A 22,245-nucleotide genomic window follows, 5' to 3' on the forward strand; every position below is an offset into this window, starting at 1 on the left:
TCCTGGGCTGGTTGGGACAACTTTCTTCAGCAGCTGGATCTCACACAGTTCGTCTCTCTGTCAAACATAGCAGTAAATGCAATACGGAGTAATGCAGGATAAGTATACAAATGTAAAAAATATTTAGATTTTACTAATATTAAAAGGAATTTTGAATAAAATTCATGAAATAAGTTACAAACATAAGTCCAGATATACAAATAACACTTTTTATAGCCAGACAGTGTAATTACATGATTATTTTGCGTACTTCAGTATGGATTTGTTGACATGGTATTTCCGGTGTTTCGTGCTCACGGTAATGTCTTTCCATGGGGGAAAAAAACATCCAAACTCATAATTCGTGTATAATACGCACCCCCTTCCACACAGCTGTTTTTTTTGGAAAAAAAAGTGCGCACTATACTCAAGAAAATACGGTACTTATTGGATTGTAATCAGCGAGAGGGTTCTGAATTTTTTCAGCAGCGGTGGATGAAAAATTGTTACCAGTCCAGTTTACACCCGATAAGTAAATACATTGTTGCAAAATCTAAAATATAAGTAAATTTTTACTTGAAGGCAAGTCTCTTAGGAAGTGAATGATGTTGCTTTTGTCATTAGATCATGATGCATGCACTTTGCTGAAGCATATATAGTGTGATGCAGATTTGGATCAGGGATCTATTAGGAAAACACTTTTGGACAATCTATAACTGTAGTGACAAGTGAACATCGAAATCGTGTACAGGGATCAGCACAGATATATGATTACCGCAGCCAAGTCAGCTAGACTGACCACCTGATCCCTCTAGCATGGGTTGTTGAAGACCAGTTCTAACCCGGATCTCCACTGGGATGAGGTCATGTACATGCAGATACAGTATATACCTGTATATGTATTTAAGAACAGGAACTAATGGTATGATATTTAGCTCACCTGACCAAAAGTCAAATAAATAAATTGGTGTGGCTTAAACTATTTTATATATGTATACTATGGAAAAAAGGAAGGGGATGTTTTGTTTTTAGGTGATACTACATGAAAATACAATAAAAGTCTTGCAATGAAAGTCCCCTGACCTCTTCGACGACCACCATCTCATCATGCTCATCACACCAAGCATTAGAATCCATTAGGTCTGGTTGCCTTCTCCTCAGTAGATGTGATCATATCATTTCCATTTGCCAGTATCATAAAGATCTGAAGATGTGTCTTGATCGTTCCCCCTATCCTCGGGTTGTGGGGTAGCCTAGTGGTTAAAGTGTTTGCTCGTCATGCCGAAGACCCGGGTTCCAATCCCTACATCATGTGTACATGGCTACAATGTGTGAAGCCCATTTCTGGTGTCCCCCGTCATGATATTACTGGAATATTGCTAAAAGCAGCATAAAACCTCTCTCACTCCCCCTATCCCCTACTTTTTTGGCACAGTATTATCATCTATTAGTAACACTGAGAGTGACTTGTAATCATGGTAACACTGATTATCTTTTTTTGTTTTTCAGGCGGACAAGGACAAAGCTAATTTTGCTAAACTGACATCATCCATCACCGACAGTAGAAAGGTATTTTTACCCTTCATAGCTATAATGAAATACTCATATAAATGATACATAATGTTGTGACTGTGTATTTTCTATAGCCATGCAAAAACTGAAATACTGGACAAGGAAGCGTGGCACTCAACCTGCCCCTTAATAAGGAGATATCTCTTTGAAAAGGAGGGTTGTACTTTTGAGAAATGTGAGTATTTTGTGGAGGTACAATCCTGAGAAAGTTTTTAAACTGTAATGTGTTGACTTGTGTTATCTGTCAGGGCAAGATAGTAGGAGAGTTCAGCAAGGACAAATTCCCCGGGGACTTCATGAACGACTGGAGGGCAGCCCTCAAGTCAGCAGGCTTCGAGAAGGTGCGTACATTTAGAGTCGTTGACTGAAAGAAATGTGGGCAATAGTCGACATGGATTATATGGATAGATATGTTTTGGAGTGTTTTGACTTTGGCTGGGTAGGGAATACCTATTCCATTATGTTCTTGACTCTTGGTGACTATGCTTGTCGTAAGCATCTTCCCAAGGCAAGAGAGTTAACTGACTATAAAAGTCCAGTTTCCACCCTTGCCGAACTAGCCTGGTATTATGGAGTTATTTTTTGGCTGGACTAACAAGACTATGCACTGTCCAATTTTTTTTTTCCATTGCTATTACCTTGATTAATATATAATTACGAAGCCTTAAAGTTGGTTTACTACTATTGCAATACTATATAACAATAGTTTACAAGTATCCAAGTACTATTGCAATAGTGTGGGGTACTTTTGTAATGCAATCACAACAGTGAAAATGGCCGAAATAGTCTCCTGTGAAAGTTGTTGGCCCTCCATATATTGCTTCGACCTCTCCACTCCAGTCGGACATCAGCGTGCCAATGGCGTATATTATGGCTCCAAAGGAGGAGTCGGAGCAGAAGACGATACAGAAGGCTTGTCAAGTCACGTGCGATGTGTTCCAGAAGTACCTCAAGGAAAACATCATGGAGATCATCGATGCTGAGAAGGTAAAAAACGCTCATTTTGTGACAAGATGTGCTTCAGTGGTCGCGAGCCTAGTCACTTTTAATGTTAGGAATTGGTTGTACAGTCATGATTTATGATTGGGTCAGTGTAACTTATCGATCGTCAAAATTAATCGGATATCATCATCTGTTTATCTATTTCTTTTCTGGATCATAACTTGAAAACCGGGAAAGATTTTTCATCCAAACTTGGTACATGTACTCACCAGGGGCTGAAGTGGTGCCTTTTACGATTTAGGAATTAGATTTGATTGTTCCCTGTTTCCATGGATACAAAGTTGGACTTGGCTGAAACAGAGGTACATGTTGTTTCCGGAGCAGAACTAAAAAAAACATTCAAGATTTTTCAATCAAACTTGGTACATATATTAAGCGAGATAAAGCTGTGCCTATTTTAGAATTATTTGTTCCTGTTTCCGTGGCAATCAGTTTGACTTTGACTCTGTTGTATATTGGTGTGTACCTGACATAGAAATACAAAGTTCCGAATCCCAATTCCATGGTATTGTTTTGATAGGTCAATAACTACTCATGTATATGAACAGACCTTTGGACTTACTGTAAGATGATTTGTTCTTTCAAATTTGTGGGAGCCGGGGGGATTTGTCTGATGACTTTTGTGCATTGTTTTTCATACATATGTTCAAAAAAACTAGATCACACCTAACAAACACAAATACATAATTCAGCACTTTATTGTTTAGAAAGTACTGAGTAGTAAAGGGTGAATAAATCTTCTCGGGGTTGAGAGAGGCTGCAAAATATTTTGTGTTCAATTATATCAAATTGTGTTTGTTTGCTTGGTTGTTTGGACCTACTGATCAATCAGAACCCAACAAGTCACTTGTAGCTGTGCCAGAGTTCCCTGCTGGTGATTCATATCCCAGATTAGTCCCAGTTAGGATGGTTAGGCTTGGACGCTGTTAAAGAAAAGCATGAAAACCAATTCATTTACACTCGAACATACGTGATGTGCACACACTCACTTATTTATCTGAGATGCACTCTTCACACCTACGGGATCGATGCTCATGATATTAATCACTGGATTATCTGGTCAAGACTCGATTATTTACAGACTACCGCCATATAGCTGGAATATTGATGAGTTTGGCGTTAAACAATAAACCAACCAACCAACTTTACACCTTCAGAAACAATTGGTATCGTTGTTGATCAGACAGGAATTTATTGACGAAAATGTATTCAATTGCTAATGCATCGGACTCCTTCTCTGGAACTACTTTCACAGGCTGAATGTATTCAATTGCTAATGTATCTGACTCCTTCGCTGGAACTACTTTCACAGGCTGAATGTATGAAAACATTATTGTCCACAGAAAGTGAAACACTCCAAGTTGGCTGATGGCGTGGAACAGGCTCTCCAGAACAAGAAGTATGTGACGGGGGCGGACACCTCCCAGCTGGACATGTGTTACCCTGCCATCATCCAGAGCGGGGGCAAGTACTCCCTCAAGTTCAGCACCGTCAGGTACGCCCAGCCATGTACACCATACATGGACATCACCTGGAGACCACACTCCCAGCATTGAGGCCCTTGTGGCCAAGTCATTTATCATGTTGCTATTCACTGCAGAATTGCATATTTTAGGCTTGTGAGAAATCTATAGCCGTGGGTTCAAATCCCAGGTTGCTCTGATATTTTAGGTTTGTCAGCACCATTCCATTGCCTGTGGGTTTCACCAATGTAACATCTAAGATCTGCAAAACTTCAGACTTTATTGCAAATGATACTGATGTGCCGCTGTGTTACCGAAATACACGTCAAAGCAGCATTAAACCCAACTCACTCATAATTTGGAAATATAATCTTTTGAATTTTTTAGCCAATTGGTTTTGGAATTGAGATGGTCTTTTGCCCTTGTCTTTCAGTGATGACAGTCCAGTTCACTTCGGCACTATTGTCTGCTGTTTGGGAGCACGCTACAAGTCATACTGTTCCAACATCTGCCGCACACTCCTTGTGGACCCTACAGACGAGATGCAGAAAAACTATGACTTTCTTCTGAAGGTGCAGGACGAGATCCTCGGCAAACTCCAACATGGTGAGGGAGATACCATGTTATAGTGGCGGCAAGATGTGTGATTTACGCGAGATGCTATGTCGTTAGAAGTGAGAAAATGTTTATGTAGGATATGTGTTCGTGCTCAGGTTGTGAGTAATTATTCTTTCATTTAATGCGGGGGGTAAAGTTGTTGCCTGTCCATCTGTCAGGCCGTCCATCTGTCCGTAATCATTTCATTTCCGGAGCACAACTCAAAAACCATTCAATATTTTGCAACAAAACTTGGCAGATATATCAAACAGACCCTGAAGTGGTGCCATTTTCTATGATAATGCAAGATAAGTATACAAATGTAAAAAATATTTAGATTTTACTAATGACAAATTTTTGGTATTTTTATTTATGGAAACAATTTTGACTTAGTCTCAAAAGGGAGTGGTGGATTTCGTTTCCGGAGCACAATTTGAAAACCATGAGGACTTTTCATCCAAATCTGGTGCATGTTTTAACCAAGGGTTGGAAGTGGTGCCTTTTGCTATTCATGGATTTGTAGAAATTAAATTTCTTCTGTTTACAGAGGAACAAGATTGATTTTGACTCTGTTTATAGTGGTGTGTTTGTCCGTTTGTCTCTAAAAGTAGTAGGTTCTCTTTCATGATACTGTGCACACACAAAGACCAGGTTGTCAACTGGTGCCTTTTGCTATTTAGGGATTTTTAGAATTTTTGTTTAAGTTTGACATTAACTCTGTTCACATCGGTGTGTACAGAACATAGAAATTCAAAGTTCCTAATTCCAATTCCAAGGTATTGTTTGATAGCTCAATCACTACTCTTGTATATGGACAGACAGGTCAAATAGAAACTCTCATCAAGTTGGACTTACTGTAACAGTCAGATGATTGTTCTTTTGAAATTGTGGGGGGGAAATTTGTCATCGTCTGAAGACTCTTGTTTCAAGATTGTCTTGAGTGAAATATGTTCTTTAAATCCCAAGGTGAAATAGTTGTTGCATGATTCATTCTTCCTCCAGGTACCAAACTGAATGAGGTTTATGAAGCAGTGATGAAGCTGGTCAAGTCCGAGAAACCCAACCTGATGGAGAAGATGACCAAGACTTTCGGCTTTGCGATGGGTATCGAGTTCAGGGAGGGCTCCTTGCTCATCTCACCGAAGACCAATTCTCCTGCCAAGAAGGGTAGGGACAGTTATACTGTTTGAAAACCCTTATCTAGGGAAAGAGAGACTTATTGAGCTTGGTTGTGAAGGGTTGTCATTCAGAGAAACATTTCTAGTACTTGCTAATACTGAGAATCGTAGATACAAACTGATAATTTGAAAACAGATTGCTGGTTATATAGGAATTACATTTAAGCTAGTGTATTGACTGTAGGCACCTGAGGGGCCAGTCTGGTAGCCTAGTGGTTAAAGGATTTGCTCGTCATGCCGAAGACCTGGTTTCAATTTCTACTTACCGGAATACTGTTAATCCCTCACTCGGTTTGAGAAAACTTCATCATTTAATAGACGTATGAAGATCTTAATCTATTAGTCTTGGCCTTGCAGTTAATATCATACATTTGAACTCGCCTTGACTGCAACAATCTGTCGCTTCAGGAATGGTGTTCAACGTGAATATTGGTTTTTCTGGTCTGACGAACAAGGAAGGCAAAGACGAACACTCTAGGACATACGCCCTGTTCATCGGGGACACAGTCCTTGTCAATGAGGTGGGTGGAATATTCTAGGACATACGCCACAGTCCTGTTGAGTGAGGTGTGTGTTACATTCTAGGATATATTAGCCGTGATATAACTGGAATACTGTTCAAAGCAGCGTTAAATCCAACTCACTCACTCACTTACTCTAGTATAAGAAGATCCGGGTTAGAATAGGTCTTCAGCAACCCATACTTGCTGTAAAAGGTGAAATGCTAGTCGTAAGAGGCGACTAACGGGACTGGGTGCTCAGACTCTCTGACTTGGTTTGATGCATGTCATCGTATCCAAATTGCATGGATCGATGCTCATGATGTCATGAGAACACAGAACTGTTTATCGGGGAAACAGACCTAGTAAATGAGGTGGGTTGAACATTGTAGACATACACCCTGTTTATCAGGAACACAGTCCTCGTGAATGAGGTGGGTGGAATTATTGTGAGGTCGTGCAAATTATATGTCCTGATAAGTTGTTTAACACTCATGTTGAGCAGGTAATATAAATACAATGACTGACGTCAACTTTACACAATGTTGCTTTCACAGAATTCCTCTGCCACGGTTCTGACCAGTGTCAAGAAGCGTATCAAACACATCGGTATCTTCCTCAAGGACGAAGAGGAGGAGGAGGAGGAAGAAGAGGAAGAGGTTAAGGAGGAGGAAGTGCTTGGCCGTGGTCGGCGTTCAGCTGTGCTCGAGAGCAGAACCAGGGTAAGTGCTCATAAAACAGTCCCAGGTGAATTTCGGAGTGAAAGTATCAAACTTCTTCGGCTAAAATTACAAATTCAAAAAGTAAAAATATTAATCTCAGTGTAAACAGTTTATGCAGTCATGATGCCCAAATCCGTGGTTTTTCTACAGTTCTGCTGCAAGTTCCATTTTCTGAAAATATTTCCACAATCGTGGAATTGCAGAAATCCCTGACTGATAAAGGTTAAGCAGAAACAGGAGAGCTATATAGGGCTGAATTCTGTCGTGATCATATGGACAAAGTAGTCTTTCTGGGATTGTTCAATGTGTTCAGGTGTGAAGCAGTATTCAGACATGCTCTAAGCATCAGTAAATGTTTCCAGACGGACGTGTCTTCGGAGGACAAGCGGCTGAAACACCAGAGGGAGCTGGCCACCAGGTTGAACGAGGAGGCCAAGGAACGACTGAAGGGAATGAAATCCGATTCAGGGGAGAAAAAGTGAGTAGTGAAGTTGAAGGAAACTCTTCCAGACCACACAGCTGCCTTCTCTATTTGGCAATAATAATAAACACTGAGTGCCACTGGCAAAAGGTTACAGTTAGCACCTTATACTATGGTCAGTGGGGCGGTCGGGTAGCCTAGTGGTTAAAGCGTTCGTTCTCTCATCACGCCGAAGACCCGGGTTCGATCCCCGCCATGATATTGCTGGAATATTGCTAAAAGCGGCGTAAAACCATACTCACTATAATGGTCAGTTGGGTAATCGGAACCACACTATAATAGTTCATCTTATCCTGACTCATGCTTATTGCTTATCTCTACTCATCCCGAAAGGTAGTAGAAACTTCCTGAACTGTGTTCCTGGAGAACAGAGAAAACACACCCCTAGAACCATTAAAACACAACACTGCTAAAAGCGTTAAACCTTACTCACTCACCCCCCCCCCCCCAAGACTTCGCCACGGGAGATATTGCCGGGATTCACCAAATCGGACCCTTAGTGGTCGCTCAACTGTTGACAGTACCTTACCAAAGATATCTAAAATCAAACATGTCCAAAATCATGCAGACTCGTAAATGTGAAGTTGCTGACCCATAACCACCATCCGAGAGTCCATGCTCCCCTGGTTTACTATGTAATGCAGAACATGAGTGATAACGATTGTGTCAAGATTATGACCTTTCTTAACACAAGAATCATTCTAAGTAAGCTGGAAGATAATTCTATGCGCCCTTACGAAATCTCTTGATTTACTGCCGACTCTCACAAGTGGACCACTACAGATTGATGTCCAAGAAGATAAAGGTGAAACCACGTTCCCATGGGGGTTATTAAACAGATCACAATCTGAATCATGCATCGGTGGATCCCACCACCATTCGTGGGATTCAAGCAATTAGCATCTGAGTTCAGATAAGGTCACATGTTTCCTATGTGGCTGCGCAGCTGGGGGGTGCATTCGTGTGAGATGTTTTTCTCTGTTCAAGGGAACACAGCGAAGGAGTTTTCACTACCTTTCGGAATGAGATGAGATAAGCAATCAGTATGAGACAGGATAAGTATAATGATATTTTTACCCTTAAAACACCCTGTCCCAGACTGGCAATCTACTTGAAAGACTGATCGGTAAAGGTTGTGATGGAGGAAGCTGTATGGTATACCATATTCGACGTAATAAGCGCCCAGGGCGCTCTCAAAATTAGAAATAGGGGGCTCTTATAAGAATATTATTTTAGTGGAAAAAAAAACAGAGTTGAAAGATAAATTTCGTGGTTTATGCTGACAGCCTGAAGTGTTTATGTACGACAGATATTTATTTTCCAGAATTTAATTGCCCATAATTAAGGGTGCATACAACACATGAGTGAGTATTATACGCGAATAAATAAGTCTTGTGTACATTGATCAATCGGAAGGGCTGCTAATTGGGATTGTTCACCGGCCAATATATTAGCAAATGTCGCCGTGGGCGTTTATAAGAGCGGGGCGCTTATTACGTCGAATACGGTACTCTTTGTTTACCAGTTCATCTACAGCTGCTCTCTGCTGCATGTTTGTGACACATCTATGACACATCTATGACACATCTACTTGCCTGCTGGTCCAAGACTAGCACCTTCTACTTGTTTTATAACCTACTTGTCTGAAATGAGCTGTGGACTAGTTCTCGTAACTCATGTTTTCCACTACTGTAGAGTGCGCAAGTCTAATGTCTCCTATAAGAGCTTCAACCATTTCCCTCAAGAATCAGAAGTTCGTGATCTCAAGATATATGTTGGTAAGTAAATAGAACTATAGACACATGCAGATCACTGAAATGGTAAATAAACCTAATTCCTGCATAAACGAAACCACTTTTACATCATTGCCATAAATCCTGTAATTTTGACTGTCATTACACTATAAAAAAATTCAGATTTTCAACAGAAGTCATTTCACTCTCCACTATCCATAAGAAGTTGTGCAAGTAATAGTATCTTGCTACCAAGGCCTCTTGGGCATGCGTAAGGTTGGGAAACTCACTTCTTTCTAACTTCAGTTCAATCAAGATGCAGATAATTGGAGGTGGCGGGTTTACTCCTGATGTAATAGGGGTAGTATTCTCAGTATTATTGACAATCATATCTATTGTTTGATTGACTTGAATACCCTTATAACATTGAAGGTGCCGCTAGCAACAGATACACGTTCATGATCATCTCTTTCTTACAGACAAGCGATATGAAACAATCATCCTCCCAATATTTGGCAGCCCCGTACCTTTCCATATCTCCACAATCAAGGTGAGTGTTTCGCTGTTGCCACACTTCAACACTCATACTGTCATGGAGTCCAAACAAGCTGCAGATAGCATTCCTATGAATATTGTTCCTTTGGAAATATCAAAATTATTAGTTTCAGTGTGATATGGTGAATGACTGTGGAGATCAATGATCGTGTGTATGACCATGATTGTGTGTAGGTCAAAGATTGTATATAGATTATTGATTGTATGTAGGTCAATGATTGTATATAGATTATTGATTGTATGTAGGCCAATATTAGTAGGTAGGTCAATGATTGTATGTAGGTCAATGATTGTATGTAGGTCAATGATTGTGTGTAGGATTATTGATTGTATGTAGGTCAGTGATTGTATATAGATTATTGATTGTATGTAGGCCAATGATTGTATGTAGGTCCATGATTGTGTGTAGGATTATTGATTGTATGTAGGTCAATGATTGTATATAGATTATTGATTGTATGTAGGCCAATATTAGTAGGTAGGTCAATGATTGTATGAAGGTCAATGATTGTGTGTAGGATTATTGATTGTATGTAGATCAATGATTGTATATAGATTATTGATTGTATGTAGGCCAATGATAGTTTGTAGGTCAATGATTGTGTATAGGGTTATTGATTGTACATAGGTCAATGATTATATATAGATTATTGATTGTATGTAGGCCAATATTAGTAGGTAGGTCAATGATTGTGTGTCGGATTATTGATTTTATGTAGGTCAATGATTGTATATAGATTATTGATTGTATGTAGGTCAATGATTGTATATAGATTATTGATTGTATGTAGGCCAATATTAGTAGGTAGGTCAATGATTGTATGTAGGTCAATGATTGTATGTAGGTCAATGATTGTATGTAGGTCAATGATTGTGTGTAGGATTATTGATTGTATGTAGGTCAGTGATTGTGTATAGATTATTGATTGTATGTAGGCCAATGATTGTATGTAGGTCCATGATTGTGTGTAGGATTATTGATTGTATGTAGGTCAATGATTGTATATAGATTATTGATTGTATGTAGGCCAATATTAGTAGGTAGGTCAATGATTGTATGAAGGTCAATGATTGTGTGTAGGATTATTGATTGTATGTAGATCAATGATTGTATATAGATTATTGATTGTATGTAGGCCAATGATAGTTTGTAGGTCAATGATTGTGTATAGGGTTATTGATTGTACATAGGTCAATGATTATATATAGATTATTGATTGTATGTAGGCCAATATTAGTAGGTAGGTCAATGATTGTGTGTCGGATTATTGATTTTATGTAGGTCAATGATTGTATATAGATTATTGATTGTATGTAGGTCAGTGATTGTATATAGATTATTGATTGTATGTTGGCCAATGATTGTATGTAGGTCCATGATTGTGTGTAGGATTATTGATTGTATGTAGGTCAATGATTGTATATAGATTATTTATTGTATGTAGGCCAATGATTGTATATAGATTATTTATTGTATGTAGGTCAATATTAGTAGATCAATGATTGCATGTAGGTATATGATTGTGTGTAGAATTATGATTGTGTGGAATGACCATTGTGTGTAGAAAGATAGTGTAGGTACATGATTGTATGTAGGTCAATGATTGTATGAAGAACCATGATGGTATGTAGGTCAGTGATTGTGTGGAATGACCATTGTGTGTAGAAAGATAATTGTGAAGATCAATGATTATGTCAAGAACAGTCAATGTGTCAAGAATGATACTTGTGTAGTTTAATGATTGTATCAAGAACAATGATTGTGTGGAATGGTCATTGTGTAAAGAACAAATATCGTGTAAATATTGTGTAATATAACAGTTTCTTAAGTTGAATGTGTGTAGATGATACATTGCGAGAAGATAGAGGATAGAGTCTAGGACTGTTTTATTGCAGGAGAGATTGTGTATACAGTGATTGTGTTTAGGAAAATGATTATGACACCAACCTGTTTGTGTCTACAGAATATATCGTCATCTGTGGAAGGAGATTACACGTACCTGCGAGTCAACTTCTTCCACCCTGGAGCTACCCTGGGAAAGAATGAGAATGCCTTCCAGCAGCCCGACGCCAACTTCCTGAAAGAAATGTAATGTTACTGACCAGATCTCAACATTGTCAGAATGTCATTTTAGTGATGTTTGTTGTTTTACGCCGCACTCAGCAATAGTCCAGCTATATGACAGTGGTCTGTAAATAATCGAGTCTGGACCAGACAATCCCGTGATTGCCATCATGGACGTCGAGCTATGCAATTGGGATACAATGACATCAACCAAGTCAGAGAGCCTGACCACCCAATCCCGTCTCTTACGACAAGCATGCGTTGCTGAAGACCAATTCTAACCCGGAATCTTCACGGGACCATTTTGATAATGACTTGATTACATTCACGCTGTCAGTACCAAGCTTTAAGCATTTTGGTGTTTCTCATCTCATGTTCCATTGATAACTTCAGCGTCAAGTGTGCTTTTGAGAATATCTGCCATAGTTATTGACATTACCAAGATGTAATATGCTGATGTTACCAGGGTGGACAGATGTTTGATTCATATTCAGAAACTATTGTTACAATCCACTCTTGACTATTCACAGGTTCCTTGTATATCTTCAGTGTTCCACACTTCCGATGTATGACTGTGTGACGTTCTCCTACATGCAGGCTGTTTAAACTAACATTCTGTTTTTGTTAAGCAGTGATCCAGGTCACACACTGTTTTACCCATGTTTCGGAATGTTCCAGTACATATCGTAGCTCCAACACCAAAGAACCTGGAGAGATCTCCGCACCCTCGTCCAATCTCAACACAGCGTTCCGTCTCATCAAGGAGGTCCAGAAGAAGTTCAAGACGAGAGAGGCAGAGGAGAGAGAAAAGGAGGTGAGTGCCAGTAGAGGTGGCTCTGGATAGATATCTTACTACGGAGTTATGTCCCTTACATAAGCTCTATGCTGTTGAGTTGTCTCCCTTAAAGACGTTCTCTACTGTTGCATTATCTCCCTGAAGTAAGTTCTGTATGGTTGAGTTATCTCCCTTAAATAAGTTCTGTTTGGTTGAGTTATCTCCCTTCAATAAGTTCTGTATGGTTGAGTTATCTCCCTTAAATAAGTTCTGTATGGTTGAGTTATCTCCCTTAAATAAGTTCTATACAGTTGAGTTGACTCCGTTAGATGACATGCGTTAGATGAATTTGTGAATTCCACTAAAACAGACACTGTGATATCACTGGAATATTGTTAAAAGCCGCGTTAAATCCAACTCACTCACTCCACTAAAACAGTAGATGTTTGCAGACTGCGTCACTATGTTGCTTCTTTCTACACTGTGTTATGACTAAACAAACCAGTGGACCAATCGGTGATAGCTTATAGTGAATGTTTTTGTTTGTTTCCAGGGCATTGTAAAACAAGACACCTTGGTGGTGAATCCCAATCGAGGAAATGCAAAGTTAAAGGATCTCTACATCAAACCAAACATCGTCTCTAAGAGAATTTCTGGCACCCTGGAGGCTCACACAAATGGTGAGACATTAGTGTAGACGTGCTACTGATTCACAGATTCACAAGTTTGTATACCTTGACCTGACCAGTAACAGGTGGTTGGCACCCAAAGTGGTGGTCTGTGACTGAAATACTGTTGAAAATGGTATATTTTCTACTTATCCTTCATTACTCCTTAATGCATCTACTGCTTACCGTACGACAATAAAGGACAGCACCTAGCAATGGTCTTGGGTGAAGAGAAAAGTTGTTTCGCTCTCAGATCCCTCTTTTTATATGGACCATCGCTGCTAAGGAGTAATGCAGGATAAGTATACAAATGTAAAAATTATTTAGATTGTACTAATAATCCTGACTTAAAGGATAAAGACTTCTGGTTCACTGTATTTAACAGCATTTTGATGTAGATTCTTACACTGTTATCATGCACTCCAACTAAATCCATTGAAACAGAAGTTTTTATCCATAAAGCTTTGTTTTCTTATCCCTATCTCTTCTGATGTGTTCTACTGAATTGATAAAGTCTCTGATACGCCATTTCTTGCTTCTCTTTCTGTACTTCATTCCAATCTGGGGACACAATATTATGCGCAGAAAAATAATTACACCGTACCCTGTTTAATATTTTTTTTATCAGTTTTATTCAGTTCAAATTTTTGTACCAAAATTTAAACATTGATAACTGGTTCAGAATTATGGCCCTCAAATGCTACCCATTAATACACACGACTGTCTTTGGATTTTACTTGTCCTCGGTACAATTTAGTAGTCTTGGGATTAGAGGGTAAGAGTGAATTGTGAAGGCTCTTGATTGTTTATTGGGTTAACTGTGTACCAGGTTTCCGCTTCACGTCGGTGCGAGGGGACAAGGTGGACATCCTCTACAACAACATCAAGCACGCATTCTTCCAGCCCTGTGACGGGGAGATGATCATCCTGCTGCATTTCCACCTCAAGGTCACTGTCTTAATGAACACAGCATGTCTAGCTTGTCTTGAGACCTGTTTGGACTGGGTTAGAAAAGGTCTTCAACAACCCATGCTTGCTGTAAGAGGCGACTTTGCTTATTGTAAGAGGCGACTAATGGGATCATGTGGTCAGGCTCGCTGACTTGGTTGACGAATGTCATCGTATCCCAATTGCGTGGATCAATGCTTATGATATCAGTCACTGGATTGTCTGGCCCATACTCGATTATTTACAGACCACCATCATATAGCTGGAATATTGCCGAGTGTGGCGTTAAAAGACAAACAAACATTCACCAATTTACTCAGCCTTTGTCTATGGTTAACCAGGAAATGATGACTGAACAAAATTCTAAACTCTAATTGGTCAAAGAAACGATTAGGCTATTTTCCCAGTTTGTCAACCAGTTAATTACTCATCATTCCAGTTCAATGTTGACAGCTTTTTGTACTGATTTGTGACTATTGTATGATCACTTCAACAGCACGCCATCTTGTTCGGGAAGAAGAAGCACATCGATGTTGCGTTTTACACAGAGGTTGGAGAGATCACGACAGACTTGGGAAAACACCAGCACATGCATGACCGAGATGATCTCCATGCGGAACAGGTGAATATTTTGATTGGTTGACTATGTAACGGCTTGCTTCAATTATTTCTCACTCAGTCCTAGTGCTTTTGATATTGCTGGAATATTGCTAAAACCTGCGTAAAACCTCACACTCACTCACTCACTCACTCACTCACTCACTCACTCACTCACTCACTCACTCACTCACTCACTCACTCACTCACTCACTCACTCACTCACTCACTGTTATTGAAGGTTAGTGGAGTAGCCTGGTGAAAGTGTTAGCTCCTCATGTTGAAGGCCTGGGTTTGATTCCCTACATGGGGAGCCATGTGTGAAACTATATTCACTGTTATAGATGTTGAGTATCTGGCCCATCCATGTGGTGTTTACCCTACCCCTGGGTTTATTTAGGTGGCAGGGGAGTCGGGTCGCCTAGTGGTTAAAGCGTTCACTCGTCATGCAGAAGACCTGGGTTCGATTCCTGACATGGGTACAATGTGTGAAGCCCATTTCTGGTTTCCCCCGCCGTGATATTGCTGGAATATTTCTAAAAGTGGCTTAGAACCAAACTCCCTCTCTCATTTAAGTGGTAAATATTTACAGACTGATTCGCTTGGCCTTTCTTCTCACATTAAGCTGATATAAATGAAACCCACCTGTTTCTCACTTGTGGACTTGACATTGCAGGCGGAGAGAGAACTGAGACAGAGGCTCAAGTCAGCCTTCAAGAGTTTCTGTGAAAAGGTGGAGACAATCACGAAACAGGAAGTCGAGTTTGACACACCCTTCCGAGAACTTGGATACCATGGCGCCCCCTTCAGGAGTACAGTTTTACTACAACCCACCAGTGGCTGTCTTGTCAACCTGACGGAATGGGTGAGTCAGAGTTTTAATGGGATTCCAAATTAAGTGTCCTAGCTGGCAAAATGGGAAAATTCATTGTTCAAAATTATTATTAATTTTTTTCAAGTTCTTTTTTTCCTAATTTCAGAGGTATTTCAACATTGCATTTTAACAACACATTCAATGAAATAATGTTAAACTGAGCTTTAAAGCCCGTTCCTTTATTGGTATTATTGTCTGTGAAATACAAATCACCTTACAAAGCTAGACTAACATCTAGTCTCTGAAATGAAAATATCATACAGAAAAAACAGTTGTTCAATTATCTTAATAACAATATAATAAAAGGCAGCCCAGAGACTCTCTTCATTTTCAGATACTGCAGTAATCTAGACTTGCCAAACATTATAGACTTGCATGGGCTGTATTTGATATATATTTGTATCAGGCTCTGTAAGGATAGACTACTTACAAAGCCATAACATTAGTTACAACTATAACAGCATAGATTGGGAAATGTTTAATTCTAATTGGGGAAATTTTGCTAACAGGTCTAGATAAATGGAGAATGTTTCAGACTGATGCTTCTAACATTGTAGATGGCTCCTGGACTGTGTTTAAAATGAAGCTGTGTTCTAGGGTCCTTAATTTCAGCTCCTATAGTATTTGGATCTGGGAAATCTTTAACTTTTAGCATTCAGGTTATGAGAAAGACATCTTGATTTCCTTTCTAAAATTTGAACACTGGCTGTAGTGTACGGGATGGTCAGACTCAGTGACTTGGCTGAATGCTTGTCATCTTCCCTGATGGAGTGGATTGTTGCTTAGAATAATGATCACTGGTTTGTCTGGTCCAGACCACGTGTTACAAACTGCTGTCATGTACCTGGGATATTGCCGAGAGCGATATTCAACAACAAAGAAAAAGCTTTGGCCTGCTTTCCTCTTACTTCCTACTTACACACCATGAATACCATTCCAAGCAGCCACCTCTCACTGCCCGTTTCTGTTTCAGCCTCCATTTGTGGTGACCCTAGAGGAGGTGGAACTGGTGCACTTTGAGCGAGTCTCTTTCCAGTTGAAGAACTTCGACATGGTGTTCGTGTTCAAGGACTACAGTCGCAAGGCTTCCATGATCAACTCCATCCCCATGAACATGCTCGACCACGTCAAGGAGTGGCTCAAGTGAGGACCAGAACCACACCTGGATAGGGCTTAAAAAATAAAAGAATTGGTTCTCAGGCAATGGCTTTTGAAAATATAGTGTGAGCGGCGGTGTTTTTTGTTGTTCAAACTGGTATGTAACAACAACAAAAAAGTTTGTGTACAATCAACCTGGGAAAGGGCCTCCCTACATAAATGAATTCCGTGATGAGTAAAATACTGGAATACAGTATTTGACTACCGTTGGACTTGGAATATTTAAGGGTTTTGTTTTTGTTTTTCAAAAATGGAAATAAGAATGAAACATGTGGTGACCTTTATGATGATGCGGGCAGTGCCTGAGAACCAAGACTATTATTAATTTTTTTGCCTAGGATATTTTTTTATTCTTAATCCTACAATGAAAGCTGAAATTCTTCAAACGAATCTCTCGATCAATGCAGAAAAATTTGACTACAAGAGAGGAAAGTTTGCTGAAGTCTAGAATGCACAAATTTCATTTGGTAATCGAAATCTGTGAACGCCAGACTATACATGAGATAATCCTGTGTCGACATTGTCTGCAGTTCCTGTGATATCTGCTACACTGAGGGTGTTCAGAGTTTGAACTGGGGAAAGATCATGAAGACAATCACCGACGACCCGGAGGGATTCTTTGATAATGGTGGCTGGAGCTTCTTGGGACCAGACAGTGATGTGAGTTCTTCTGTTTTTTATCATTCCCCAAAACTGCTTGTTGTAAGTGTCAACTATATAGGATTATTTAGTCAAGCTAGAGCGCTTGTCACTGGATAGTTGTTAGTTATCTAGACTTGACTCTTTACAGTCTGCAGTGATATAGCTGGAATATTGCTCACTCACTCCCAATCCGGTTGATCTGACTTCTCCATCCTCAACACCAACCCATCATTGTTAACTGCCAAGTGTTCTTTGAGATGGGTGTGTTCTGATGTAGGTTGAATGTGTTGTGTAGGCTGAGGCAGACGATGATGACGATGATGAAGAAGATGAGCACTACCAGCCAAGTGGGAATGAGACTGAAGTTGAAAGCAGTGACGACTACAGCGAGGAGAGTGACTGGAGCGGGGAGGATGATACGGGTATGGCCATCAAGTGTAGAGATGTTGGGAGCTCCAGATGATGGTGTAGGGAGCTCTAGGGGTGATGTTGGGAGCTCTTAGGGTGATGTTGGGAGCTCTAGGGGTGATGTAGGGAGCACTAGATGGTGGTGTAGGGAGCTCCAGGTGGTGGTGTAGGGAGCTCTAGGGGTGATGTAGGGAGCTCTAGGGGTGATGTTGGGAGCTCTTAGGGTGATGTAGGGAGCTCTAGGGGTGATGTTGGGAGCACCAGATGGTGTAGGGAGCTCTAGGGGTGATGTTGGCAGCTCCAGTTGATAGTGTAGGGTGCTCTAGGAGTGATGTAGTGAGCACCAGATGGTGGTGTAGGGAGCTCTAGGTTGTGATGTTGGGAGTTCTAGAGGTGATGTAGGGAGCTCCAGATGGTGGTGTAGGGAGCTCTTAGGGTGATGTAGGGAGCTCTCGTTTAAAAGTGTCAACCACAAGCTGCTCTGGGGAGCTCTATTGGTACCTATGTAGAATGTAGGTAGCTCGCTATTTATCTGTGTCTGTTCTTTTTCTCTGTATAGCCATCTGTCTATTTAACAGTGGTATGCATAAGTACATATAGTGTCTTGTATTTACATCTGTTACTTATATTACATCTCGAATTACAGAAGAGGAAGAACTGGGTTCGAGTGAGGAGAGTGGCAAAGACTGGGATGAACTTGAAGAAGAAGCCAGAAAAGGTCAGTCCACTTGTCAAAAAAGGGAGGAAGACAGCTAGAGTTTATGTTTTGCCATTCATTGCTGTGAACCACCTCTCATGCAGTGAATCGTTTGTCTGCTCGGAGTTGGGAAAGTCAGTGGTACAATCCCCCAGCTGCGTCTCACCAAGAGACATTTAAAGATCTTGCTTGCTTTTACTCTCCATGGCGCTCATCGTGAGTGAGTGAGTGAGTTGTGTTTAACGCCGCTTTTAACATTATTCCAGTAATATCGCGGCGTGTCAGCTTAATGTGGGAGGAAAGCCCAAAGTGATGTAGGTCTAAGACGTTTATCACTTCGGTGAAACCCACAAGCATGGGTATGGTGCTGACAAACCTAGAAACATAATCAGGGCGAACTGGGATTCGAACCCACAATCATAGGTTTCTGGCGTGTCCATGGGACGCAACTCTGCACAGCGAATCACAGCGCCTTAGACGACTGGGCCTCCCGTGCCCCCGCGCTCATCATGAAGGGAGGACGGGTTGGCTGGCAGTCTGTATGATGTGTCCTAGTGGGGTATCCAAGTGATATTAGGGCCCGACACGAGATCTACCTGCAACAGGCCTGCGGGCAGGTGCTTATCTTGAACAACAGTTAATTGTATCGTTTAACCTTAAATCTATACAGTATTTAGGCTTTCCTCCCAGATCAAGTTTGATATAACTAGAATACTGTTGACAGTGGTGTTAATCCCAATACACTAATGATTTTGTGATCCTGTTCTCATTACAAATATAGCATATAGTTTGATGCTGTTGTCATCACAACTGATTCCTTCATACTGTTCTCATCACAACTGACTCCTTCATACTATTGTTTCAGCTGATGCTGGTATTGAGGAGGTGGTGGTGGACCCCAGACACAGTCACCCTAGCAAGCACCGGGATAAGGACCGTGGACGAGATCGGGACCGAGGACGAGATCGGGACCGAGGTGGAAAGGATCGGGACCGAGGTGGAAGGGATCGCCATCATAAGAGTAGCAGCAAGAGCAGTCACCGAGACGATGATAGGAAACGAAAACGGCAATCAAGTGACAGGGGTGATGACCAGAAGAGGAAGAAGAAGAGGTGAAGGATGAATGAGGATTTCATCTCCAAGATGATTTGTTTTGTAATTAAAAGAGACGATTGACTGGGAGGTAAGGGATGATTGCTTCGACAGAGGGTCGTCTTTTGTAGTCAGAGGGCAGAACCTAAACATGTCTATTATGTACTCCGTGACTGTTCTTGATCTTGTCCATTACATAGTGTATTAAATCATGACAAATTGTGCTGTAGAAAAAACATACTACAATGTGATTGTACATTTGAAGCTTACATGATTGATATTGAAAGGGGAGGATTACTGAAGAAATAGTTGAGGATTACTGAACTTCTCTCACCTTGATTACCTTCTAAATATAAAAACTAGTAAAATATTTTAAAGGACTTAAGTCAGCCAACCAATATCTACCAACTTGTATTAGACTTGATGTCAGCATCGCACATCATGGCATCAGTAGAATCACCCACACATCATAATAGCCTTCATTATCATTTTCTGCGTAGTGTTTCCGAGGACCACTTTTTATATCTTGTAAAGGTTTTACAGTTTTAGTGCTCAGATCAAAGTTCTGTGACCGGTGAAACAGGGCTGTAACGATACATTTTGTGTGACATAATATGTATCCCTCGTGTGATAGGACGTGCATCATTTGTGTGGTACGGCACGTATCATTTGTATGACATGTATGCCGATGTTAAGATTGCAGTACAATACTTGAAAACCCGATACTCGCCATGTTGGGAACTCCAAGACTATTGACCCAAATCAAACATTTAGTAAACTAATTGAATCGTCTTAACAATGGTATGGGAGCTCGTGCACATGTGAGGGAAGAGTGTACCACAATTCATTGACATACGTAACATACTCGCTATATTAATCTTTTGTATCAATACATGACTAACAGATCGTATCAAGTGTGCTTTGTGACACAAATCTCGGGTAGCTTGTTACAGCCCTAGTTACAGCCCTAGTTACATTCGTTACCTGCATATGTAAATACTCAGCTCACTGATGGATGCCAACGTGTAGATATGCTTCAAGATTGCAGGTTTGTGACAACGGTTTCCATCTGACCCTGTAGTGTGTGGCTCACACAACTTATAAAACCATGTCAAGTTCTGCAACATGTATCTGTGCTGTCAACCTGTCACAATAAAACTGTTCCCAAATCAAATCTGTATCACTTGTTCTTGAAATTTAACCATACCAGAAAGATTGCAGAGCAAAAACCTCGAGCTGACCCCATCACTCAGGATCAAGTTAATGCTGTTTGGCCAGTCAAAATGGTCGGGGGCTGTTATTATTTGCAGACCAGGTACCAACTGACTATTCTGAAGTGTTCATCCAGTAGTGGGAAGTTCGGGTAGCCTAGGGGTTAAAGCGTTCGCAATTCCCGACATGTAAAGCCTATTTCTCATCCAGTAGTTTATTGAAACGGAAAAACAAACATACAGTATTCGATGTAATTAGCGCCCAGGGCGCTCTCAAAATTAGGCATAGGGGGCTCTTATTAGAATATTATTTTGGTGAAAAAAACAGTTGAAACATAATGTTTTATGTACGACAGATATATTTTACCAGAATTAAATTGCCCATCATTAAGGGTGCATATAACACACGAGTGTGTATCATATGCGAATAAAAAAATCTGGTGTACATTGATCAGTTGGAAGGGGTGCTAATTGGGATTGTTTACTTGCCAATATATTAACAAATATCGCCCTGGGCGCTTATTACATCGAATATGGTAATTGAAATCTCCTGTGGGTATGCTGTTGGATGTAAGGGGTGAGAAACACTCCCAATATTACATTACTGTAAATCTTGAAATTAAAGCGCCGGAATTGACGAGCGTGAATTAAATGAGAAAAATGCGAGTGGTACATCGCATTTATGTCAACAATAAGACATTTTGGATAGCAGAAATACTAACTTAGACATATGCTGAAAACAAACAATTATGTATTCCACATCACTGTTTATTGAGCAGCACTTGTAATGATTGTAAGTATATAAACAATGTAATCCAAACACGAATTACATCCTGAGAATTGTCACTGCTGGGGTCAAGACGAGTTCTACTCACTTATGTCATCACTGATCACACCTGCAAGTCCAGACAGATACCACCCATGCAACACAGCATCTTTGTTCTTTGCAACTGCATCAAAGGCCGACACAATCCAGCTCGCTGTATTGTTTTAGCGGAAGTAGCTTACTCAGCGGTGCTATTTTATGTGTGATTGGATTAATGTGAGGATTCTTCTGATTGTGCAAACCTGACAGGACATTTCTTTATATATAAATCCACTGATGCTTGAGAGGAGGGGAGTGTCGCATTTTTGGCTAAGGGCCAGCGGTTGCATTCTTTTGGAGAAGCATTAATTTCACGATTTACAGTATATTATAGCTTGTATTCATTCTAAATGGATCATGTGGACGGACTCGTGACTTGTATGTTGCTGTGATGGAATGTTGCTCACAGTAACAAGGACTGGTTTGTCTGGTCCAGACCTCGATTTGATGCGTGTGACGTCGA

General features: G+C 40.4%; 1 protein-coding gene across 1 annotated transcript in view; it reads left to right on the forward strand.

The window, feature by feature from the left end:
- Window positions 1-20,880, forward strand: part of LOC124133931 (FACT complex subunit SPT16-like) — a 29,504-nt gene extending 8,624 nt beyond the window's left edge. The window contains exons 4-25 of the mRNA XM_048397685.1: window positions 1,489-1,548; window positions 1,800-1,892; window positions 2,392-2,538; window positions 3,897-4,048; window positions 4,450-4,622; window positions 5,616-5,780; window positions 6,200-6,312; window positions 6,849-7,013; window positions 7,376-7,491; window positions 9,190-9,272; window positions 9,707-9,777; window positions 11,747-11,871; window positions 12,526-12,661; window positions 13,176-13,302; window positions 14,120-14,238; window positions 14,735-14,860; window positions 15,512-15,700; window positions 16,683-16,852; window positions 17,398-17,527; window positions 17,805-17,931; window positions 18,564-18,635; window positions 19,480-20,880. Coding sequence (XP_048253642.1) covers window positions 1,489-1,548; window positions 1,800-1,892; window positions 2,392-2,538; window positions 3,897-4,048; window positions 4,450-4,622; window positions 5,616-5,780; window positions 6,200-6,312; window positions 6,849-7,013; window positions 7,376-7,491; window positions 9,190-9,272; window positions 9,707-9,777; window positions 11,747-11,871; window positions 12,526-12,661; window positions 13,176-13,302; window positions 14,120-14,238; window positions 14,735-14,860; window positions 15,512-15,700; window positions 16,683-16,852; window positions 17,398-17,527; window positions 17,805-17,931; window positions 18,564-18,635; window positions 19,480-19,730 — 2,910 coding nt within the window. The 3' untranslated portion in view covers window positions 19,731-20,880. The remainder of the gene's footprint in view (window positions 1-1,488; window positions 1,549-1,799; window positions 1,893-2,391; window positions 2,539-3,896; window positions 4,049-4,449; window positions 4,623-5,615; window positions 5,781-6,199; window positions 6,313-6,848; window positions 7,014-7,375; window positions 7,492-9,189; window positions 9,273-9,706; window positions 9,778-11,746; window positions 11,872-12,525; window positions 12,662-13,175; window positions 13,303-14,119; window positions 14,239-14,734; window positions 14,861-15,511; window positions 15,701-16,682; window positions 16,853-17,397; window positions 17,528-17,804; window positions 17,932-18,563; window positions 18,636-19,479) is intronic.
- The last annotated feature ends 1,365 nt before the right edge of the window (window positions 20,881-22,245 follow it).

Source organism: Haliotis rufescens, unplaced genomic scaffold, assembly GCF_023055435.1.
Source record: "Haliotis rufescens isolate VD_foot unplaced genomic scaffold, xgHalRufe1.0.p SCAF_17, whole genome shotgun sequence".
Classification (NCBI taxonomy): Eukaryota; Metazoa; Mollusca; class Gastropoda; order Lepetellida; family Haliotidae; genus Haliotis; species Haliotis rufescens.